Source organism: Cydia amplana, chromosome 9 (genome assembly GCF_948474715.1).
Source record: "Cydia amplana chromosome 9, ilCydAmpl1.1, whole genome shotgun sequence".
Taxonomy (NCBI): Eukaryota; Metazoa; Arthropoda; class Insecta; order Lepidoptera; family Tortricidae; genus Cydia; species Cydia amplana.
This window is the reverse complement of record NC_086077.1, coordinates 3,783,651-3,805,366: the sequence shown is the minus strand read 5'-3', so window position 1 is coordinate 3,805,366 and position 21,716 is coordinate 3,783,651. Positions and strand designations below refer to the sequence as shown.

Sequence of the window (21,716 nt, the reverse complement as noted above, 5' to 3'; positions counted from 1 at the left end):
AATTGGCAGCTGTATGTAGTTCTGATGACAATACAATAATATGGTACTGTCGAACTGATCTGATGATGGAGACAGGAGGTGGCCATAGGAACTCTGTGATGAAACAACGCAACCTAATTGTGTTAGGGTTTTTTAGAATTGTCTCGATGAGTATTAGTTGTCTGTCGTAAGAAATGTACAGTCAACGATAGAAGATTGTACCAAAAATGATTTTTTTGCCGAAAACTTATTTATTTAATTTATTTAAATACTTAGTTACAAAAAATCCGGATTATCGGATTATAGTTTTCAAATGTTTTACTTGTTTCAGAAAAATATGTGCCAAAGCAAAGCTGCTCATAGCCAAGTATAACGATGAAACAACAAACGTGGACGTAGACGTGAATATCGGGTATTACAAAGAAGCCGTCGATGTCTTCAAGCAGTGGGAAAAGAGCTTGGTAAACTACAAATTTTGGATAATATATTAATATTTTGATATGGATATGATTAATTGAAAAAAATGAAAAATGAAATGAAAAAATATTTATTAACTAAGAGTTTACAATTTCTTAAGGATTAACTTTGATACCCGCACTAGGCACGCTTGTATCGCGGGGACCAATACCAGTAGTACTTAGGTAGTTGTAACAAAGAGTGTTATAACCGGTTGTCAATTTTACTTAAATATTAGTTGTAAAATTCTAAAACTACACAGATTTATAAACTAAAACCAATTATTGAGACTTTAACGATAGGTAATTTGCATCCCAGCAAAACAAATAATTTGAACGCGTATATAAATAATTATTCGAGGTTGCAAGTAGAACAAGTATGTATTTGAACACTCAGTAGGTATTCGCCGTCTTTCTAGTAGTTGCTTTCAAGGGTATAGGTATTAACTTTTTACCTTGAAGAATGTGGGTGCAATAGTAAGTGACGTATGTCCAGGACACAACAATATGACCTTGTTACATAGGTACTTGTTTTTTCAAACTTCAGACATCAACATTTATTCAGCAAATAGGCCACAAGGGCACTTACGTCAACATGGAATTTACATTCAAGAAAAAAATATATAAACTTCTTCAGATGCAAACTAAAACTTCTTGCCCAAAAATGGAAAATAATGTAATGGAAAATTCTTTTTCACCTCAGCAGCTCGAACAAGGGTACTTTGCTACTTAAAAACAGTGAGCAAAATCGCATTTTGCTCACTGAGTGAGACAAAATGAGCAAAATGCGATTTTGCTCACTCAGTGAGCAAAATGCGATTTTGCTCACTGTTTTTAAGTAGCAAAGTACCCTTGTTCGAGCTGCTAAGGTGAAAATTTAATTGTTGGTATATCTTAAGAAAACATGAGTGAATAGAGGTAAGTGATGAAGAAGGAATACATTTTTCGGGTTCTCTAATATGTTCTCACTGCTGAGGTGAAAAATGTTGTGAGATCAAAGTTATTTACATCTCGTGCGCTTTTGAGTCCCTTACTACGCTCAAGATTCTAAATTAGATTCACTCGCTACGCTCGTGAATCTATTATAGAATCTTTCGCTTGCACGGGACTCAAAATAAGCACTCGAAGAAATATCAAACTTTGATCTCTTGTTGTACAAATAACTATTTTTTCTCCAGGTGTGTTTAGGCGCGTACTACGAGAAAGTGAGCAATAGTGAGACGACAGGCAGCGGCAGCCCCAACTGGTCGCGAAAGCTATACGCCCTGAACAGCTACGGGAAAGCGCTTCAGTACGGGCACAAGTATCTGTACCAGAGTATGCCTAGGATGCTGTCTATATGGTAATATGAATCAAGTTATCTTATTAATTAACACATTCATTGCCACCTAGCCAAACAAGACATCCGGGCCAGGCCACAAAAATCTCGTCATATAAAGCTGTAGTACCACGATCCCGACTATCGGGTCGTCCGGCCTGGGAACGAAAGCATAAAATACCCGATAGTCGGGTTTTCGGCACTGAATGTGTTAAAACTAGTTAATTGCTGCCTGGCTAATTGTTTTAACAGCTCGAAAGAGAAGCTGATTTGACTGGTCAGTCAAATATATTGTCCTTTATAGGTTGGACGTAGAAGTGACGTCATCAGACACGAGCATCCACGCAGTCCTCGCGCAGATGACGGAAGTAATAAAGACATACTCGGAGAGACTGCCCCTATACTTGTATCTGACTGCCTTCTCGCAAATTGTGTCCAGAATTTGCCATCCTGTGAAAGAAGTAAGTCATTTGTATGTAATGGGTACATAACTTTCTACACACCTGCCACGTAACTTAGACGGTTGGTGAGTTATACAGGGTTTTTGGTACACACATTAAAACGGCAGATAGGTTGATTCATTTGCTATCTTCTCATGCCTAGAAAATAAAAGTGTCTATGGTTTTTTTACTACCGCGCAAGTATCAATTTGAAATTTACGAAAAACTGGCATAGTGCTGAAAAAAAAACGTGCGCATTTTTTTTTCAAGTCATGAGAAGATAGCGAATGACTGAACCTATTTGCCGTTTTAATTTGGCAAACGATGTGCCAAACACCCTGTATATAAACTCGCAAAAAACACCGCCCCAATGTGAAGGCGTAGAGACACATACTCCACAGTCACACTTACACACACACACCTCCACAGTCACCTATTCATTATTAAATTCTACAACGGGACTTAATCGCGTACAATACAATTTAATAAGGTGTAAAAATCGTAAAAGTTTAAATCAGTCTTATCCCTATTCATTTGGTAAAGCTTTGGATTCCTCCGAAAACGGTGCCGTCATATGACGGCCGTCATATAGCGGCCGCAAAAGACGGCCGTCTTTACGGTGGCGACATGTGGAAAGTACCACGGCGTCATAACACACCGTCATCCACCAAGGTCAAAGCGGCAAATTTGAAAAATGTAGGCGCGATGGGATAACGTCCCATAGAAAATTTGAATTTCGCGCCTTTTCTTACTGACAGGATTTGCTTGATCATCTATAATTTACTTGGAGGATGAAATATCATCAGAATAGGAAAATAATCGTAGTACGGAATCATTTGACGACCGGTCTGGCCTAGTGGGTAGTGACCCTGCCTGCTAAGCCGATGGTCCTGGGTTCGAATCCCGGTAAGGGCATTTATTTGTGTGATGAACACTAATATTTGTTCCGGAGTCATGGATGTTTTCTATGTATATAAGTATGTATTTATCTATATATGTATGTATATCGTCGCCTAGTACCCATAGTACAAGCTTTGCTTAGTTTGGGGCTAGGTTGATCTGTGTAAGATGTCCCCCAATTTATTCAAATCTCGTGTCATTTATTCAAAATGGCGTCACCGCTATCTAATAAAACGTTCACGAAACTATCGACACCGTCATGACGGCCGTCATCTTACGTTACGTTGACAATCAACGTAACGTAACGCCGTCTAGGAAACTGCGCCATCTTGTTTACATAGACAATGTTCTAGTGACGTCAGTCAACGCTATATAGCGGCCGTAATATGACGGCACCGTTTTCGGAGGAATCCAAAGCTTAACTAAAATTTTAATTTTCAAACCCGTTCCTTTTTTCAGGTATACCTCCAACTGAAAGCAATAATAGTAAAGCTAATAATCGCGTACCCGCAACACACCCTCTGGATGATGATGTCTGTGATCAAGTCCGCGTATCCGCAACGCATCAAGCGCTGCAGCGACGTGTTCACCGACCCGAGGCTCAAGGAACCACATATGCTCAAGCTGCTCAACGATTTCACGCAGCTCGCCGAGAAGCTGATCGAGCTGTGCAACAAACCTATAGTTGGCAGTGGATCGGTAACATTCTTTACATTATTACACTGTGACAGACTACACTAGGACACAACATCTCTGGATGATGATGTCTGTGATCAAGTCCGCGTATCCGCAACGCATCAAGCGCTGCAGCGACGTGTTCACCGACCCGAGGCTCAAGGAACCACATATGCTCAAGCTGCTCAACGATTTCACGCAGCTCGCCGAGAAGCTGATCGAGCTGTGCAACAAACCTATAGTTGGCAGTGGATCGGTAACATTCTTTACATTATTACACTGTGACAGACTACACTAGGACACAACATCTCTGGATGATGATGTCTGTGATCAAGTCCGCGTATCCGCAACGCATCAAGCGCTGCAGCGACGTGTTCACCGACCCGAGGCTCAAGGAACCACATATGCTCAAGCTGCTCAACGATTTCACGCAGCTCGCCGAGAAGCTGATCGAGCTGTGCAACAAACCTATAGTTGGCAGTGGATCGGTAACATTCTTTACATTATTACACTGTGACAGACTACACTAGGACACAACATCTCTGGATGATGATGTCTGTGATCAAGTCCGCGTATCCGCAACGCATCAAGCGCTGCAGCGACGTGTTCACCGACCCGAGGCTCAAGGAACCTCACATGCTCAAGCTGCTCAACCACTTCACGCAGCTGGCAGAGAAGCTGATCGAGCTGTGCAACAAACCTATTGTAGGCAGCGGATCGGTTACATTCTTTACATTATTACACAGTGACAGAACACTAGGACACAACATCTCTGGATGATGATGTCGGTGATCAAGTCCGCGTATCCGCAACGCATCAAGCGCTGCAGCGACGTGTTCACCGACCCGAGGCTCAAGGAACCACATATGCTCAAGCTGCTCAACGATTTCACGCAGCTCGCCGAGAAGCTGATCGAGCTGTGCAACAAACCTATAGTTGGCAGTGGATCGGTGAGATTAAATTATATGTGACGTTATCTATGAAAAGGTACCTTATTGTCGATGGCGCTTACGCCATTATTAACGATGCTCCGATATAAATACAATGCCGCGCGACGCTGTGCGGCGTAAGCGACATCGACAATAAGGTCCCTTTTCATAGATAATGCCCCATATATTAGTTTTAAACCCAAGACCACCATATTTGACTAGAAGTTTACGAATTTCACGAGACCACAAGGCACGGGACCACCGCGACCTACAGTTGGATAAAACACTAAAGGTTATGTATATCGAAGGAGGTGTATTGACAAAAGCATTGGCATCAAAATTGAGAAAAAGAATTAGCGGGAAATAACGAAATAACGAAAAAGGCCGTACAACTACCCCAATGACCACGACTGCTCTGACAAGAGTATCCGACTGAGAAGAGTTTTGATAAAAGTAAAACTTAGGGATGATGTAATCCTGTTATCCCTCATTAGGGGCATAGGGCTCGCAGAAGAATTTTCCATTTGTCGCGATCCCGGCCCCGTAGACCATATGCCAATCGCTAACGCTCCGTAGCGAACGATACGCAACTGTCACTGTCACACTAATATGGAAGAGTGATAGAGAGACACAAAGCGATTCGATGGCGAAGCGATAGCGATTGTCACCTTGGCTAGGCCGCCTGAGCGGCTACTTCCAGCTCTTTCCAGCCGAGTCCAGTTGAGTCAGCCTCCTCAACTGATCGCCTCCATGTGGTAAGAGGCCGAAACTTAGTAAAATAGAGATACATTGTGTTAAAGTGTCATTCTATGGAACTTGCTAACTATGTAAATAAACAAACCGCCATATTGAAACTGTCCAAAAATACGAATTTACTACTGACTTTTGTTTACATAGTTAGCAAGTTCCATAGAATGACACTTTAGGTTGGCAAACAGTTGACTTAGGTACATGAACTTTAGGAATGAATTGATATTTTTGAAGTGAAAACTTCTTTAGCGGCGCTGTGCACTTTTTGTGATTGGGAAAAAATGTTAAACTCGTAACAGGTGTCACGTGACCGTAAGACGTAAGACGGACACGTGACCTGATATTATTATAACTCGAGTACTAACAGTGATGTGCTTAGGGGTTTCAAGTAATGCGACGAAATAACGCTAGATGTAGTTAACCTCAATGATACATAGTGCTTGAGTTTTCACTTCTTCTTCCCTGAGTGCAACCCGTTGTTTTTTTTCTCCAGTAACCAAAGTTATTCATTTCAGACGACAACAGTATCGGCTCTAGTCCGCACCTTGCCCCGCCTGCTAGCCAGCGATAACTTCAGCCACATAATGATGCCTTTCCAAGAGTTCTGCAAGATAGTCTTACCGTCCAAGGCGGCGCGACAGGAAAGGATAGACTTCAACATTCCCGCTACACCGCCCGTGTACCTCGCGGGTATAGAGGAACATATCACCATTTTACCGTCGCTGCAGAAGCCGAGGAAAGTCACGTTGAAAGGTAATAGCAACATTACTCAGTTCTGCTAGTTCTTGCCGTCTGCGGCAAGAAAGGATCGACTTCAACATTCCGGCTACACCGCCCGTGTACCTCGCGGGTATAGAGGAACATATCACCATTTTACCGTCGCTGCAGAAGCCGAGGAAAGTCACGTTGAAAGGTAATAGCAACATAACTCAGTTCTGCTAGTTCTTCCTGCCTTCCAAGGCGGATGGGAGAGGATCGACGTCAAAATTCTTATAACACCAATAGTCTATCTCATGGGTATCGAGGAACATAATTATCGCCGTTCTTCCGTTCGTTGCTTAAAAATCGAGAAATCCAATGGGAGTTGAACGGTGGAATGGCAATATGTTTTGTTTCAAATGTTTGACAGAAAATGTGAAAAATATGTTTTAAAGGTTTTTGTATCTAACTCATAAACTTTTTATAGGCTCCGACGGAAAGGCCTACATCATCATGTTGAAGCCACGAGATGATCTCAGAAAAGACTACCGTCTGATGGAATTCAATGTAGTCGTCAATAGATTCCTACAGGTACCCTCTTTATTTCTCGGTTTAAAGATTCTTTATTCTCATAAGAATTTGTACAATTCACTTAAAATGAGAACTTAAATATTTACATTTTATTTACATATTTTGTCACAAAAGGAACACACATTGACAGACATTGATTAAAATTAGGTACATTTTACATATAAAATTACACAAGCATTTTATTATATTGCCGGTAAGTATGATTACGTATTTGTATTAGGGGGTAGGCTGGATTTCTACGACGATTTATCTAAGATAAAATTAGGGAAAATAACTGTGTTTTGGCTTTTTATAGTCTAAATCTAGGTAGCTACTAGGTAATCTTTGTGTAATATTGGATCTAATTTTAGGATGCACCAGAGACGCGCCGTCGCCGACTGTACATAAGGACGTACTCGGTTCTTCCTCTAAATGAGGAGTGCGGCGTTATAGAATGGGTGCCTAACCTGGTCGGACTGAGGCCTATCTTGCTTCATATTTATAAACAAAAAGGTATCCATATAATTACCTATATATTTGAGAAAACTGTACCTTTAACACATTCATTGCCACCCAGCCAAACAAGACATCCGCGCCAGGCCACAAAAATTTTATCATATAGCTGGTCAACCAAATCTTGTCAGTAAAGAAAGGCGCGAAATTCAAATTTTCTATGGGACGATATCCCTTCGCGCCTACATTACTCAAATTTGCCGCCTTTTTCTACTGTCAAGATCTGGTTGACCAAGTATATAAAGCTGTAGTACCACGATCCCGACTATCGGGTCGTCCGGCCTCGGAACGAAATTATAAAAATACCCGATAGTCGGGTTTTCGGCACTGAATGTGTTAAATATATTGTTCGAACCGCACTAGTGATTGGCAACTTCAACAACATTCACTTCCAGCGACTCGCTAGTCTGGTTCTCTGTCAGTGACTGCGTTAAGGTATAGCGTACAGTCAGCAGCAGAAGTTGCTAAGCGGGCGAGGTGTTCAAAATGATCTTGACGCGACTTTATTGTTAAGCGAATAAGAGCGTGTCAAGGTAATTTAAAATACCTCACCCGCTTAGCAACTTCTGCTGCTGACTGTACATCGCATGATTTATATTTCTACCCAAAGGGTAAAGTAAGTATGTTTCTATCATTCGAAATATTCTAATTAAATTTATTTAGGTATTCATACAAGTAACCGCGAGTTGAAAGAGATGATGTGTGCCAAAAACGACCCGTTCGATAAAAAGAGACGCATGTACGAAGATAAACTCTTGCCTCGGCATCCGCCCGTCTTCCAGGAGTGGTTCCGAAGAGTGTTCTCAGACCCGTACGGCTGGTAAGACAATCTTTAAATAAAAGATACTGTTTCAGAAAAAAAACAATTGATTAAAGATGTGTATAGGAGGTAGTGAATAAATATAATCATCCAAAATAATGCAGAATGTGGTTGATGTTATGGAGGTTGATGAAGCGATTTCATTTCTATCTATAGCAGCGGTTCTCAATCTTTTTTTTTGACGGAACCCTTTTGGAAAGCGAAATACTTGATGGGACCCTACAATAAAACAATAGTTTTTAGAAGTGTATTTTTTTATTAATAAGCATAATAATTATGCTTATTTTATTATTCTAAATTATTCTAAATTCTTGCGGAACCCCTGCAGGGGTGTCGCGGAACCCTAGGGTTCCGCGGAACACACTTTGAGAATGGCTGATCTATAGTATAGTTGTTTCAAACACGATCTTGGTCATCTGTGACGTCACACTCGTCACAGGACCCGTGGGATTAAGGATGCAATGAATATTAGAGCATTCCTGAATAATGCTAAGCCGAGGCGGGAGTGCTGAGAGTTTAGAATCCGCTGGCAGTGCAAACCATGGCAAATAGTAGGAATAAATAAAAATTAAATGTAAGCTAACTTAACCTAGACTGAATGCGCTGCTAGAGCGGCGCCATTCGCGTATCACTTACACTGAATGCGAGCTACAGATCGTTTTTTACGAAATGCATGAAATAATTAGTGATCATTACAAAAATGTTTTGCGAATGTTTCGCCAGCCGGTGCATTCGCCAGATCTGATTGCACATTCAATTTGTAATACGTATAGTTCGTTTTTTTAGCATTAGAAAGAACTTGAAAGAAGGTAAGCGATTTTGGCATGTCTTTTAATTGAAAAACACTTTTTAAAAATCAATAACTATTACTTATGAAAGCAGAAGACTATAAAAGATCGTATTAGATTCATAATTGTTACATATTTACCGTAACTTATTTTTAAAATATGTTTTTCAATTAAAAGACACATCAAGATTGTTTACCTTATTTCTAATGCTAAAAAAACGAACTATAGATTATATGTCTTTGTAATAATATTTTTACTTGTATTAGGTACCAGGCTCGATCTGCTTACATAAGGACGACTGCAGTTATGTCGATGGTTGGATATATCTTGGGTAAATACATTCATGTTTCCATGTTCATACATTTCATGCTAATTTAATTTAAAAATAAACATGCAAACATGCATACCGCATGCGCTTTGTTGACCATTACTCGCAGATCTTATTAAGGGTATATGACGTTTTCGATTTAGACCTCGCTTTGCGCAAACAATTTGTTCAATAAATGTTTAATAACTGCATTAAATTATACGTAAATCGGTTCACGAAGAAGCCGTGTACCGACTCTTCAGGCCATAATGTTTTTTATTTACTCTAATTCTCTACAAATCCACACTAAAAGTATCCAAAAATCAAAATATGGAGTTTCTTTGTTACGTAGGCCTCGGCGACAGACACGGCGAGAACATATCCTTCGACTCAACCAACGGTGACTCCGTGCACGTGGACTTCAACTGCCTGTTCAACAAGGGCGAGTCCTTCGAGTGGCCTGAACGCGTGCCCTTCAGGCTGACACACAACATGGAGGCCGCTATGGGGCCGCTGAAACATGAGGGCATGTTCAGGTGAGGTCACATAGATGCCCGAAGACCTCGGCGACAGACACGGCGAGAACATATCCTTCGACTCAACCAACGGTGACTCCGTGCACGTGGACTTCAACTGCCTGTTCAATAAGGGCGAGTCCTTCGAGTGGCCTGAACGTGTGCCCTTCAGGCTCACACACAACATGGAGGCCGCCATGGGCCCGCTGAAGCATGAGGGCATGTTCAGGTGAGGTCACATAGATGCCCAAAGACCTCGGCGACAGACATGGCGAGAACATATCCTTCGACTCAACCAACGGTGACTCCGTGCACGTGGACTTCAACTGCCTGTTCAACAAGGGCGAGTCCTTCGAGTGGCCTGAACGCGTGCCCTTCAGGCTCACACACAACATGGAGGCCGCTATGGGGCCGCTGAAACATGAGGGCATGTTCAGGTGAGTCTTTTAATTTAACCCATTCATTGCCACCCAGACAAACAAGACATAAAGCTGTAGGACCACGATCCCGACTATCGGGTCGTGCGGCCTGGGAACGAAATCATAAAATAGCCGATAGTCGGGTTTTCGGCACAGACAGACAGACGCACGAGTTATCCTATAAGGATTGCGTTTTGTCCTTTTGAGGTACGGAACCCTAGAAACACAAATCAAAACACTTCATAAAATAATTCGCTTTGTTTCCTAGTAATAGAAGATTTACTGCCGTTGTCAACCGCGTTTTAAACAACCTACTTTACTCTTGTTTACACAACCCTTGCGCAATCCACGAACGAATACATGATTTATCCCTCCCATATTCAAAAACTTGGCGCTCCATATCCGATTAAATATACACAAGTTTCGAACACCCATTTGTTTAGTAATTCATCAATCACTTTTGCTATTTCCGTTCAGGAAAAGTTGCGAACGCAGATCATTGCTCACTAATAGATAGAGCATTTATGACACACATGTTTTAGCACAGAATAAGTAAAAGGCGGAGTCGGGTCCGGGAATTAACTCACCCCGCGGCGGGAAATGATGTTTATAGTTGTGTGTGTATTATGTACAGTCAGTCAAACTCTTAGCAGTCTGTACCTACAGATTGTCAGAATCCGAGTTCGATTAGCAATGCGATGACGGAAAGTTAAATGCCAGTTTATTCTGCTATGTACGGGTACGAGTGCGTGTCAAGTTGTGTAGTTGGGTATCCCTTCATACGCCCATCAGGTTTATAAAAACCATTGATTTTGCTATGAAGCTATGAACTGGACAGGTATTATACAGGGTGCCATTTTAGTCGTGATCAGTAATATGTTTTTCTAACTCCATAAACAACGAGATTTTTTTTATTTTTTGTCATTTATTTTACTTTTATAAGTGGATTTAGGATATTACAACGGCTTATTAAGTTATTTAAATTAGTAAATTGAATCGCCTCTTTGAATCGGAACTGTCATTGACATCAATTTTGTCATTTGTCCCATTTAGAAATAAAATTTACTTAATTTTTCATTTGAAATATCTTACAAAGCTGTTTAAAGACCACATTGCCACTTGGAAAAGTAAAAGAAATGACAAAAAATAAACAAAAAAATAATAAAAATCTTGTCTGATTTTAGTAAGAGTAGGGGCATTAAATTGCTCGTTGTTTATGGAGTTAGAAAAACATATTACTGATCACGACTCAAATGGCACCCTGTATTTATAACATATATGACCGAGGCGGCATTTATTAAGATAACATATTCATCAATCAGCGTTCGTGATTTGCCGTCTTTGTCTCTAATGTCCCCTAATTAATATCAAAGGCGTATACGGTCGGTGAGCGACTGAGCGTGATATACAGTATCTAATGTTAGATAATCCACGGTTGCGAAGTGCTATGGATCTATTCCGCCCTCACATACCCTTTCATCTGCGCCCCTAAGAAGTCAATTACGTGAGAGTGATATCAGTTTGGCTTACGACGCAAAATGTTAGGATGGGGACGTAAAAAATCTTTTCAAGGGCTCATTTTTCATGTGTGGACACATCTGATGAAACATCTTTGGGTGTAGAACTTTATTAAGTACGTGAATAGGTATATTACGAGTATAGATTGATTCGTAACATGACAGCGTGCGTGATTTGTACTGAAATGTCATAAGTAATTCCGATTTAAAATCCGCGCAAGCATTCGGGAATAAGCCTATAGTCAGCGTGAGACTTTGAAATCATCTTAGTTGAGAATAAGTTAACCTGCACTACCAAAATAACGAAAAAATTTCATTGTCATGTGATTTTTATGCATTTATTTAATCTTTCTTGCACAAAAGCAAAAGAAATTTGTCGTTGTCGTTGTCAATCCCGCTACGTATTTTGTAAAATTCTTAGGAAAGAAAACCTTATGTAGGTAGTGTTCGAAAGTGAGCAAATGTCGGAATTTACAAGCGCAGCGACGATATACCCACATAATGCGTCTAAATACTTATTCATATTTAGACGCATTACGCCCCCTTATTCATAAACGTCTGCTAAGTTAATCAGCTGTGATCGTCATTTGTCCCTCTCTATGGCATGACGACAGATAGGGACAAACGACGATCATCAACTGATTAAGTTAGCATTCGTTTATGAATAACGCCATTAAACTCAACCACCCTTCAGGACTGACGTTTATACATTTGTTATAGGAAAAGCTGCGAAGCAGTGATGCGAGCACTTCGAGCTCAGACCGCCGCCCTAATGTCCGTGATTGGTCCGTTCGTGTACGATCCGCTGGTGTCATGGGGTCGCGCGCGACCCATGGACTGCGGGGAGCGGACTAATGAGCAGGCCTTACAGCATCTTATACATATCAGACAGCGGCTGAACGGACTGGTGAGTATTTACTGACATATAGTACAGGTGACTCTGATGACAGTGATTGGTCCGTTCGTGTACGACCCGCTGGTGTCATGGGGTCGCCCGCGACCCATGGACTGCGGGGAGCGGACGAACGAGCAGGCCTTGCAGCGTCTTATACATATCAGACAGCGGCTGAACGGACTGGTGAGTATTTATTGACATATAGTACAGGTGACCCTTATGACAGTGATTGGTCCGTTCGTGTACGACCCGCTAGTGTCATGGGGTCGCGCGCCAGTGTCATGTGGTCATGCTCGACCAATGGACTGCGGGGAGCGGACTAATGAGCAGGCCTTGCAGCATCTTATACATATCAGGCAGCGGCTGAACGGACTGGTGGGTATTTACTGACATATACTTAGTACAGGTGGCTCTGATGACAGTGATTGGTCCGTTCGTGTACGATCCGCTGGTGTCATGGGGTCGCACGCCAGTGTCATGTGGTCATGCTCGACCAATGGACTGCGGGGAGCGGACGAATGAGCAGGCCTTGCAGCATCTTATACATATCAAACACAGCGACTGAACGGACTGGTGAGTATAGTTTAGTGACATACAATACAGGAGGGGTATTCGACAAGCGAGGTTTGACGTATCGTGTTGAACTCCCGCTGAATCGGAACAATCCTGTGTCATAATTTGACATTAGCAATCCACAGTTAGGTGACAACTAGTGTCCGACCGAAACATGTTTTTTTGCCGAAACCGAAACCGAAACCGAATGTTCGGCTTTGGCTCTAGTTTCGGCCGAAACCGAAACCGAAACCGAAACTTTTGTAGACTTGTTAAAATCGTTGAAAAAATGTCATAAAACCGCTTTTACACACATATTATGGGGCTGTCAACACCCAATGTCCTTGAAATTGATGTTACTTAAGCAGTTTTTTATGAAAATTACTAGAGTTAGACCAAGATAATTATGCAACGATTTTGATAAGTTGATAACACACGCAGTGCAAGTGTTATTTTAAACGTCAAAACTTAAACTTCTATGAAATTATGACGTATAAATAACATTTGCACTAGTTGCACTGCGTATGCTATCAAAATCATTACAGAATTTTCTTGGTCTAACTCTATTCATTCACCAGTCAAGCTAACATGTAGGCACAGGGTCAACCAAAAACGCGAGCGCAGCGAGCGCGAAATTTTTTGTTAACAATATCGCAAGGCCGGGTACCGATCTTTACCTGGGCCAAAAAGTCCGAAGTGCCCCATTGAGGCGAACTTTCATGCGAAGTCAAAGCCGTGCTTAAGGCTTCAGGATAAGTAGTTGAGCACAGACTCCAACCAATGTACATTGTATTCAAAAGCGAGACCGCAGGCCGAGCATGGCGCAGCGAGGCCAAAGGCTAAGCTGAAGTAGAAGACATGTGGAACACAAACCAATGGTGTTGAATTATTGGTTGTACCAAATGATATTATCCGTAGTTGAACATGCGATTCAATTAACTGTTGAATTGAAGTGGACGCGAAATCTGACAGTTGTACATATCGCTCGCTCGGACGCTCTAATGTCCGTGATTGGTCCGAGTACGATCCGCTGGTATCGTGGGGTCGCGCGCGACCTATGGACTACGAGCATGACTACTAAGTATACGCAAATGACTAGTAAGTCCAATTCTGTATAAATAAAAATCAAATTAGGCACGCAAGATTGATTTGTTAGGACATCCTAGATTTGCTAGCAATGCTAAAAGCCAAGTTTACTGTCGCAGGACATTAAACATTATCGTTTCCAAGTCGACTGTGCCGAGTCGCTTGTGGCTCGACTGATCGGTTGTCTTATACGATATGTACAGTCAGCAGCAGAAGTGTTCGAGGGCGAGGTGTTCAAAATTACCTTGACACGCACTTATTCTCTTAACAATAAAATCACGTCAAGATTATTTTGAAACCCTGGCACGCTTAGCAACTATTGCTGCTGACTGTACATTATTTGTTTGACGTCAGCGTTGCGACTGTGTAAATAAAACCAATATAAAAGCGTACGACATCCGGCCCCGACAGCGGAACTGTAGTTCATTAAGCTCGGTCTCTGCCATGTTTTCCTTGTTTGATCTTAGCATCGATGGCGACAATTTTTTATATTAAACCATAAAGAAGGAAAAGGCCTTGCAGGCATGAATTGGGTCAGACAATCACTACATAGTATAAAACAAAGTCGCTTCCCGCTGTCTGTCTGTCCCTATATGTATGCTTAGATCTTTAAAACTGCGCAACGGATTTGGATGCGTTTTTTTTTAATAGATAGTGATTCAAGAGGAAGGTTTATGTATAATTTGTTAACCCGTGCGAAGCCGAGGCGGGTCGCTAGTTTATAAATAAATAAATTTGAGGGGACATCATACACAGATCGACTTGTAAACTAACGGGTTTACAATCTAACGGTGTCATATTCAAAACTACTGGCTGATTCATGAGACGTTACATGACGTGAGCAGGACCAACCCCACACACTCTGTAAAGTAGATTAGCGTAGCTTATGTAGTCTATAAATAAAAGCTATTTCTTTATTTTCAGGTAAAGACAAAAAATATGCAGCTGTCCCTGTCACTCTCTCCCGAAGGGCAAGTGGAGCACCTCATAGTCGAGGCGACTAGTGTTGTGAATCTGTGCCAAATGTACATAGGGTGGGGACCATTCCTGTGATTGCTCTAATTAAAGTGCCTTAATATATAAGTATGTGATAATAAATACATAAGATACATTAATTCTGTCTTGTTGTTTTATTTAGCTTTTATTTATAATTATTTCGATGAAAAACTCAAGAATCATAATAGCCTGTTACATCTTCATATGTCATAATAATATGTTTATCAAAAGTTCACTTTTATAAGAACAAAATATCAAAAATTCATATTGCTTTGCTGTTTAATCAAAAGTGGTCCCTTGTCACATTAGAATAATATTTTTGCTTTTTTTGACCTCACACATGCGTGGTTGTAATACCTACTAGTAATTCAGGTTCTTCTCGGTCGGTTTTTAGGGTTCCGTACCCAAAGGGTAAAAACGGGACCCTGCTGTTACTAACTACTCCACTGTCTGTCTGTCCGCCTGTCCGTCTGTCTGTCACCAGGCTGTATCTCATGAACCGTGATAGACAGTTGAAATTTTCATCACATGTATTTCTATTGCCGCTATAACAACAAATACCAAAAAGTACGGAACCCTCGGTGGGCGAGTCCGACTCGCACTTGTCCGGTTTTTTATTCTCTAGTTAATCATCGCAAATCTGCTGACCCAATCTTTTTATCGCGTATCGTTTACCCGCCAGGCATTAACATACAACATGATTTGAGCCTGTATTACGTCACTATCAGGGGACGGGTGATATATTCCAATCCGCTCATTGTGAATTCTTCCCGCGTCCGGGACGGCCTTCCCCCAGGTTTGTTCTCGATGCTTTGCGGGTCGGTTATTCGACCCTTAATATCATAATACTAGTTCATAAAACAAAGTAAATAATAATATACTCAAACGTTGAATTTAGAGGCGCCATTTTAAATTTTGTAGATCACGTAAATATTTCTTGAAATTGAGTGAGGCGAATCGAACGAATGAGATGATTGATGAATGAATGGAATGGAATCTAAACGCGGAAAATAATATGTACCTATCCTTTGGAGACCTTTGGAAAAAAACAACTGCTAGGTAATAGAAAATGCCCTATGGCATCAAGTCCTTTTATTTTTTGCATTAACGTTCTTTTGAATAACAGGTAGGTATCCGATATCGAATCGGATCGGACATTGTGAAAACGCTCTAACAGTTTCATATCTATGTATACATGGCTGTTTTATTTAGTGTGTTGCCTCTCCACGGTTCAATATCTATTTTTGGGAATTCGATTAGGTACCTATACAAAGGTAAACTACTGACATTAGGTACCTACCACTTTTAACTAAAATTGTCTTATCTATTTTCCACGCTGATGACGCTGACATTAGATTTTTAAAAATCAGTTTAATGGGACATATAAGGTACTCATAAGAGCGGTAATCATAAAAGCGACTTCAACGAACGCGTGCCCCCGCCAAGTCGAGCAAAACAAAGAGGCACGGTCGTACCATGCTTTTCTGGAAGCGATTCAGACCATTTTCGACGTCCTGTAATTTTGTGCTGGCTGAAGCTAGAACCCTGAATTTTCAGTGACATATAGGGCTTAACATGCTTAAGATACATTCTCAAAAACATTAAATCTGAACTTGTAGTTTAAGAATTATTGTACGTCAAAGTTCCTTAGTTTCGACACTGACACATTTATACACTCACCGATTATCATTCTCGATCTCATACTTCTAGCATACCCACAAGTTTCAAATTTTAAACATAGGTTGCAATATCAGTCACGTTTTAAAGATCTAAGAACTGCATAAGTAAGTTTGTAATCCTATATAAATATATGATATTACAGTGAGTATGAATGAAGATGTGTTTAAATATGATATGTGTATACATAGTATGGGTATGAGTACCCGAAAAGAAGGACTGTCTACAAAAAGAGATGAGATCCCATCAAAAACATTACATGTAAAAAGGTGCCAGTCTCGCACCGCTTTTACTACAAAAAAGTTTTGAGATATGTGAAACCAAGTCCCGGGTACCGGGTAATCAGTGCCAGGGGGTGTTAAAACCGTATCAATAAGATATCTTTAATTTGTAATACATATAATGACTTGGCAATCGCACATAATGCTTTACTCATACCGTACTCGTAAATATGTGTAATGCTCAAACTAGCGCTAGAGTTATGTTCAATTAGAATTATTTTTAATAGGTGTCGATGATCCTTATGTCATTATGCAGCCGTGCGATGGCCAAGTCATTATACGTATTACAAATTAAAGATATCTTATTGATACGGTTTTAACACCCCCTGGCACTGATTAAAATAACCGACTTGGTTTCACATTATATCTCAAAACTTTTTTGTAGTAAAAGCGGTGCGAGACTGGCACCTTTTTACATGTAATGTTTTTGATGGGATTATCTTTACCAGACCTCTAAGCATGATATGCATTCTCGCGCGCGAGTCCATACATCTTGCGAGACTTCAAGTATGGACTCGCGCGCGAGAACGCAACTCACAGAAACCAATCAAAGGGTCTACCGCGAATAACGAAGTTCGTAAATTGCGGGCATCTTTCTCTTTATCTCCAAGTGTTCGCGGTAGGCCCTCAGATTATTTAACTATCACCTATGTTCATTACGCAGGTAGGTATAACGTAGAGCAACCACCGTTGACATCTTATAAACATGCATGATAAAGATAAAAGATAAAAGATAGTTTATTCAAGTAGGCATAATTACAATGCGCTTATGAACGTCAAATAAAGCTAGGTAGACCGGCTCCAACCCTACACCTCTGCCCCGAGAAGATTTAAATCCCCCCTCAATTGGAGGAGGGTATCCCAATATGGGACCGGCAACAAACTCGGCGGGACACATCTTTTCAAAAATAATTACATCTTATAATTAACATGCATTACGAGAAAATAAGGGAAAAGTATACAATTTAAATTACTATAGAATTCATGCAATTATACACATAAGGTGTAATAGAAATTTGATTTAGAAAATATACATATGTACATGGAATCATACAAAATCGTAGCTCTTTCAGAAAACATATCAAATTCTTACAAAACGAAAAGAAAATAAAGTTATTAAAAGAAATGGGAAAACATATTATATAAATCTGATTGATTATTATTAATTACCAACATATAATATTTGATGTGCTTTCCTGCTTACCTGAGCTGTGTCACCTATAACTCTATACATAATACAATGTTTTTAATTGCTACTACTTTTTATTAGTTAGTTTCTGGTTTGGACCATGCATGTTTGTCTGTCAAGTAGTCCTCGACTCTGTAATAAGCTTTTAACATCAATGACTTTTTTAAGTAATTCTTAAGAGCTGGAAAGGGTAATCTTAAAGCATCCTCAGGTAACTTGTTATAAAAATGAATGCATTGCCCAACGAATGACTTTTGTACTTTACGGGCACGAAACTTTCTGATAGCAAGCTTATTTCTATTTCTAGTGTTAAAGTTATGGACATCAGAATTCTTAGTGAAGGAGTCTAGATTCATGTATTGATTATGTCGGTTAAGGGTAGCTTAAGGCACCCTATCTGTTAATTACACGTAGATTATTACTCGCTAGCTCAGTAATCCGTCTAATATTGCACGAGAGTGTATCTCCACTCAGCACTTGACTAGAATTGCGGACGGAGCACACTCTACAACTACTAGCTACCGAGATAACTTATTGTTTATGTTATGAGTTCCGTTAGTTGCTTGTTGGGTTCCGTTAGATGGTTGCTTAGAAAATAACTATGAGCGGCATTTAGATTTTTTAAACTCCGTATCAGTAACTACTTTTATGAGTAATCAGTAATAAGCAACTTTTTACTTGATATATAGGTAGTTTTACAGTGCATGGAGTTTGTACTGTAAATATTTTCCTTTTGGCTTGAAGTGCTTTCTTTTGTCAAAGTACCTATTTAACTTACGTGCGGGTTTTACTTTATTGGACAAACGATGTTCGAAAATACCCGTACTTATACATATAATCATATATAGCTTGCCTAAGTTCCTATCTACCAGAAGTAAAAGTACCTACCTAAGCAGGTAGGTATGTATGTTATTAAAAATATATATTCCAGATAGATCCCATACCTAACGTTACGCCGCTTATATTCTTTCCGAATGCCCTGCGGCATTAGTGAAAACATAAATCAAAGATCCGCAATGCAATATCGGAGTGCATAGTATTTCGCGAAAGAGCTCAACAATATAATAAAAGAGCTGGGGGTCATCTTTTATGTGTGTGTTCCTGGCCGCCAGTATCGGAGTCCTCGCGTCCCGTCGGTGGCGCGGTTGACAGGCAATATCCGGATGATCCATTGTTCACCTCATTGCGGATTCTGGCCGGCGATGTGCTTTCATTCGGCCCTTGCCTTCCCGAGATAAGGTGAATGTAAATAGGAGGAAACGCTTCACGCTCGTTAAGTGAGGATAAGTAGTGCTTTAAAGGACCCACTTTTCAAGTTCTTAAAATTTACTCGATATACAAAGTTACACTGGCGGGCGTGGCTTAGGAACAGGCATTCGCAGCCTTGGTAGGTAGGCCCTTATATTCCCAGTGTCTACGAGGCGTGTGAATATATATTTTTGGAACGTTGGCTTGCAAAGATGTTTGTGAACTCGACTGTACAAGTTCTGTTAGTCGAGGGACTGCCAATGAAATCAGAATCCACTTGGTATTGCAGTGTTCTCGCGCGCTTATTTGAAATTGGCACCGGAGATACTGCAATGGCAGGTGAGATAGCTTTGGCAAACGAGTCGCTTTCTAAAGTTTTATGCTGCAATAAATCGCCTTTCGGTGTGGGATATTCCTAGAATATCTACGTTTTCGTTATAATCGTATATCTAAAAAAAATCAACACTTTTTTAAACTTTAACGATTTTTACACATTATTATTTCCTAAAACGAGACTTAGAGCGGGTTGCACCAACCACACTTGACAGACTGATCAACACCACTCAGTAGAGGACTATGAAAATTCCCATACTTAGGTACAATAAATTTTAGCAAACGCGTTTACGACGACAGACGATTTGGTGCAACCGACCCTTAATCGCTTAATTAAGTTTTATAATTACTTCTGACACGTTACGACGACATGGGATTATACGCGATTAGTACTAGTAAATAATAAAGAATAAAATTCTTGTTTTAGTTTTTAATCGTTTACCGTCATTAAATCGTTTTTATGTATGTATCGTCTGGATATAATAATATTTCTGCAACGCGGTTCTTTGACTTCAGGAAATTGATTTTTAGTGATGTTTTCATGCAAGTTACTGTAATATCCTATAAGTATCCTTCCTTATTAGTACAGGAAAGAAAAATGGTTAATATCTCTGTGTCTAACATTCAAGGGATAAATGTAGAAATATTTAGGATTTGAGGACCCAGTTACGGTCAAGGAAGGAATTTAATTTCTTTACCATAATATTTCATATATTGTGACAGTGGCAGTACCTACAAATACAGACCCATGGCGGCTTTCATTAATTATTGATTGTCGCTGTGTCAATGAATGAAATTAAGGTCAATGTGGCTATTCCGTCTACTAGCGTTTTTTCTCGAACAACGAACAAAATTCATAATTTCATCGACAAAGCAGCGATTGCTTTTATTTTCAGCAATCAAAAGCAGATATTTTTTTTCTACGATTGAAAATCAAAGAAATATACGCTCGTGGACGGAATAGTCCCTATGACGGAATTAGCCACATTGACCTTACATCAAGTTCCATAACAGTACGGAAAAATAAGTCATTCAGTATGCCAAGTCGCAGGCAAGATTTTGTTGTGAAAATTAATACCTATTGCCAATATTGTTTGCGTGCAATAATAGTTAACAAAAACCCATACATTCGTAGGTATTCATAAACGTTGACCTCTTTTTATAATCTAAACTGTAAATACCTTGAAGCTTTTACAAACACTATTCTAAATAAACCCATTCACGTTGTTTCGCGGGCCACATAATGTAAGCGGGGCTAAACGAAACAGCATTTGTACGGATCAAGTCTGGCCGCCGTAGATTCTTCCCGGGAGAAATCCGGTACTTTAAACTAGGAACCAAATGCAGTTTGCATCGATTATAGCAGTTTCGTCTGGTACAACGTAATTATATACCTCTTAAGGGTACCTTCTGATTGTAACTGCAGCAGTAACGGTAAGTTAGTTGCTTTATTAGTAAAATATATTTTTCAGGACAATAATTTTTGAATAAGCTAATTCTTAAACTATATTACCCTAGAAAATAAAAATAAGATAATTTTTAAAACAACAGTTCCCTAGTAAAAAATCGAATGGTCGCGTTTCAAAATGTACATTTACTCAAAAGATAAATAAAATTTTCAAATAATATCTTCAACAGAAAGTTATGCTTGTTCTTGAAGTACACATTAAATTTGAGGTTTTTAACTAATATTATTCGTTTTCTAATGTTCGAGCATTGAGCAAAGGGCAACGAACGATGTCACTGACAATCTCCTTGATTAAATGAGCGAAGCGGACGATGTTACTATCAATGTTTTTGATAAAATGAGTGACGGAGATTTATTTACACTCCACTTTTGACAGCAATAAGACAACGATAGCAAT

General features: G+C 40.0%; 1 protein-coding gene across 1 annotated transcript in view; it reads left to right on the top strand.

Annotated features, from left to right (window-relative positions):
* The window catches only part of LOC134650900 (serine/threonine-protein kinase ATR-like), a 35,404-nt gene extending 20,204 nt beyond the window's left edge, over positions 1-15,200 (top strand). Inside the window, exons 19-30 of the mRNA XM_063505836.1 lie at positions 311-440; positions 1,613-1,776; positions 2,057-2,213; positions 3,552-3,791; positions 5,962-6,199; positions 6,633-6,736; positions 7,087-7,228; positions 7,892-8,048; positions 9,103-9,167; positions 9,496-9,679; positions 12,315-12,501; positions 15,052-15,200. Of these exons, the coding sequence (XP_063361906.1) occupies positions 311-440; positions 1,613-1,776; positions 2,057-2,213; positions 3,552-3,791; positions 5,962-6,199; positions 6,633-6,736; positions 7,087-7,228; positions 7,892-8,048; positions 9,103-9,167; positions 9,496-9,679; positions 12,315-12,501; positions 15,052-15,180 (1,897 nt within the window). The 3' untranslated portion in view covers positions 15,181-15,200. The remainder of the gene's footprint in view (positions 1-310; positions 441-1,612; positions 1,777-2,056; positions 2,214-3,551; positions 3,792-5,961; positions 6,200-6,632; positions 6,737-7,086; positions 7,229-7,891; positions 8,049-9,102; positions 9,168-9,495; positions 9,680-12,314; positions 12,502-15,051) is intronic.
* Positions 15,201-21,716: the final 6,516 nt, after the last annotated feature.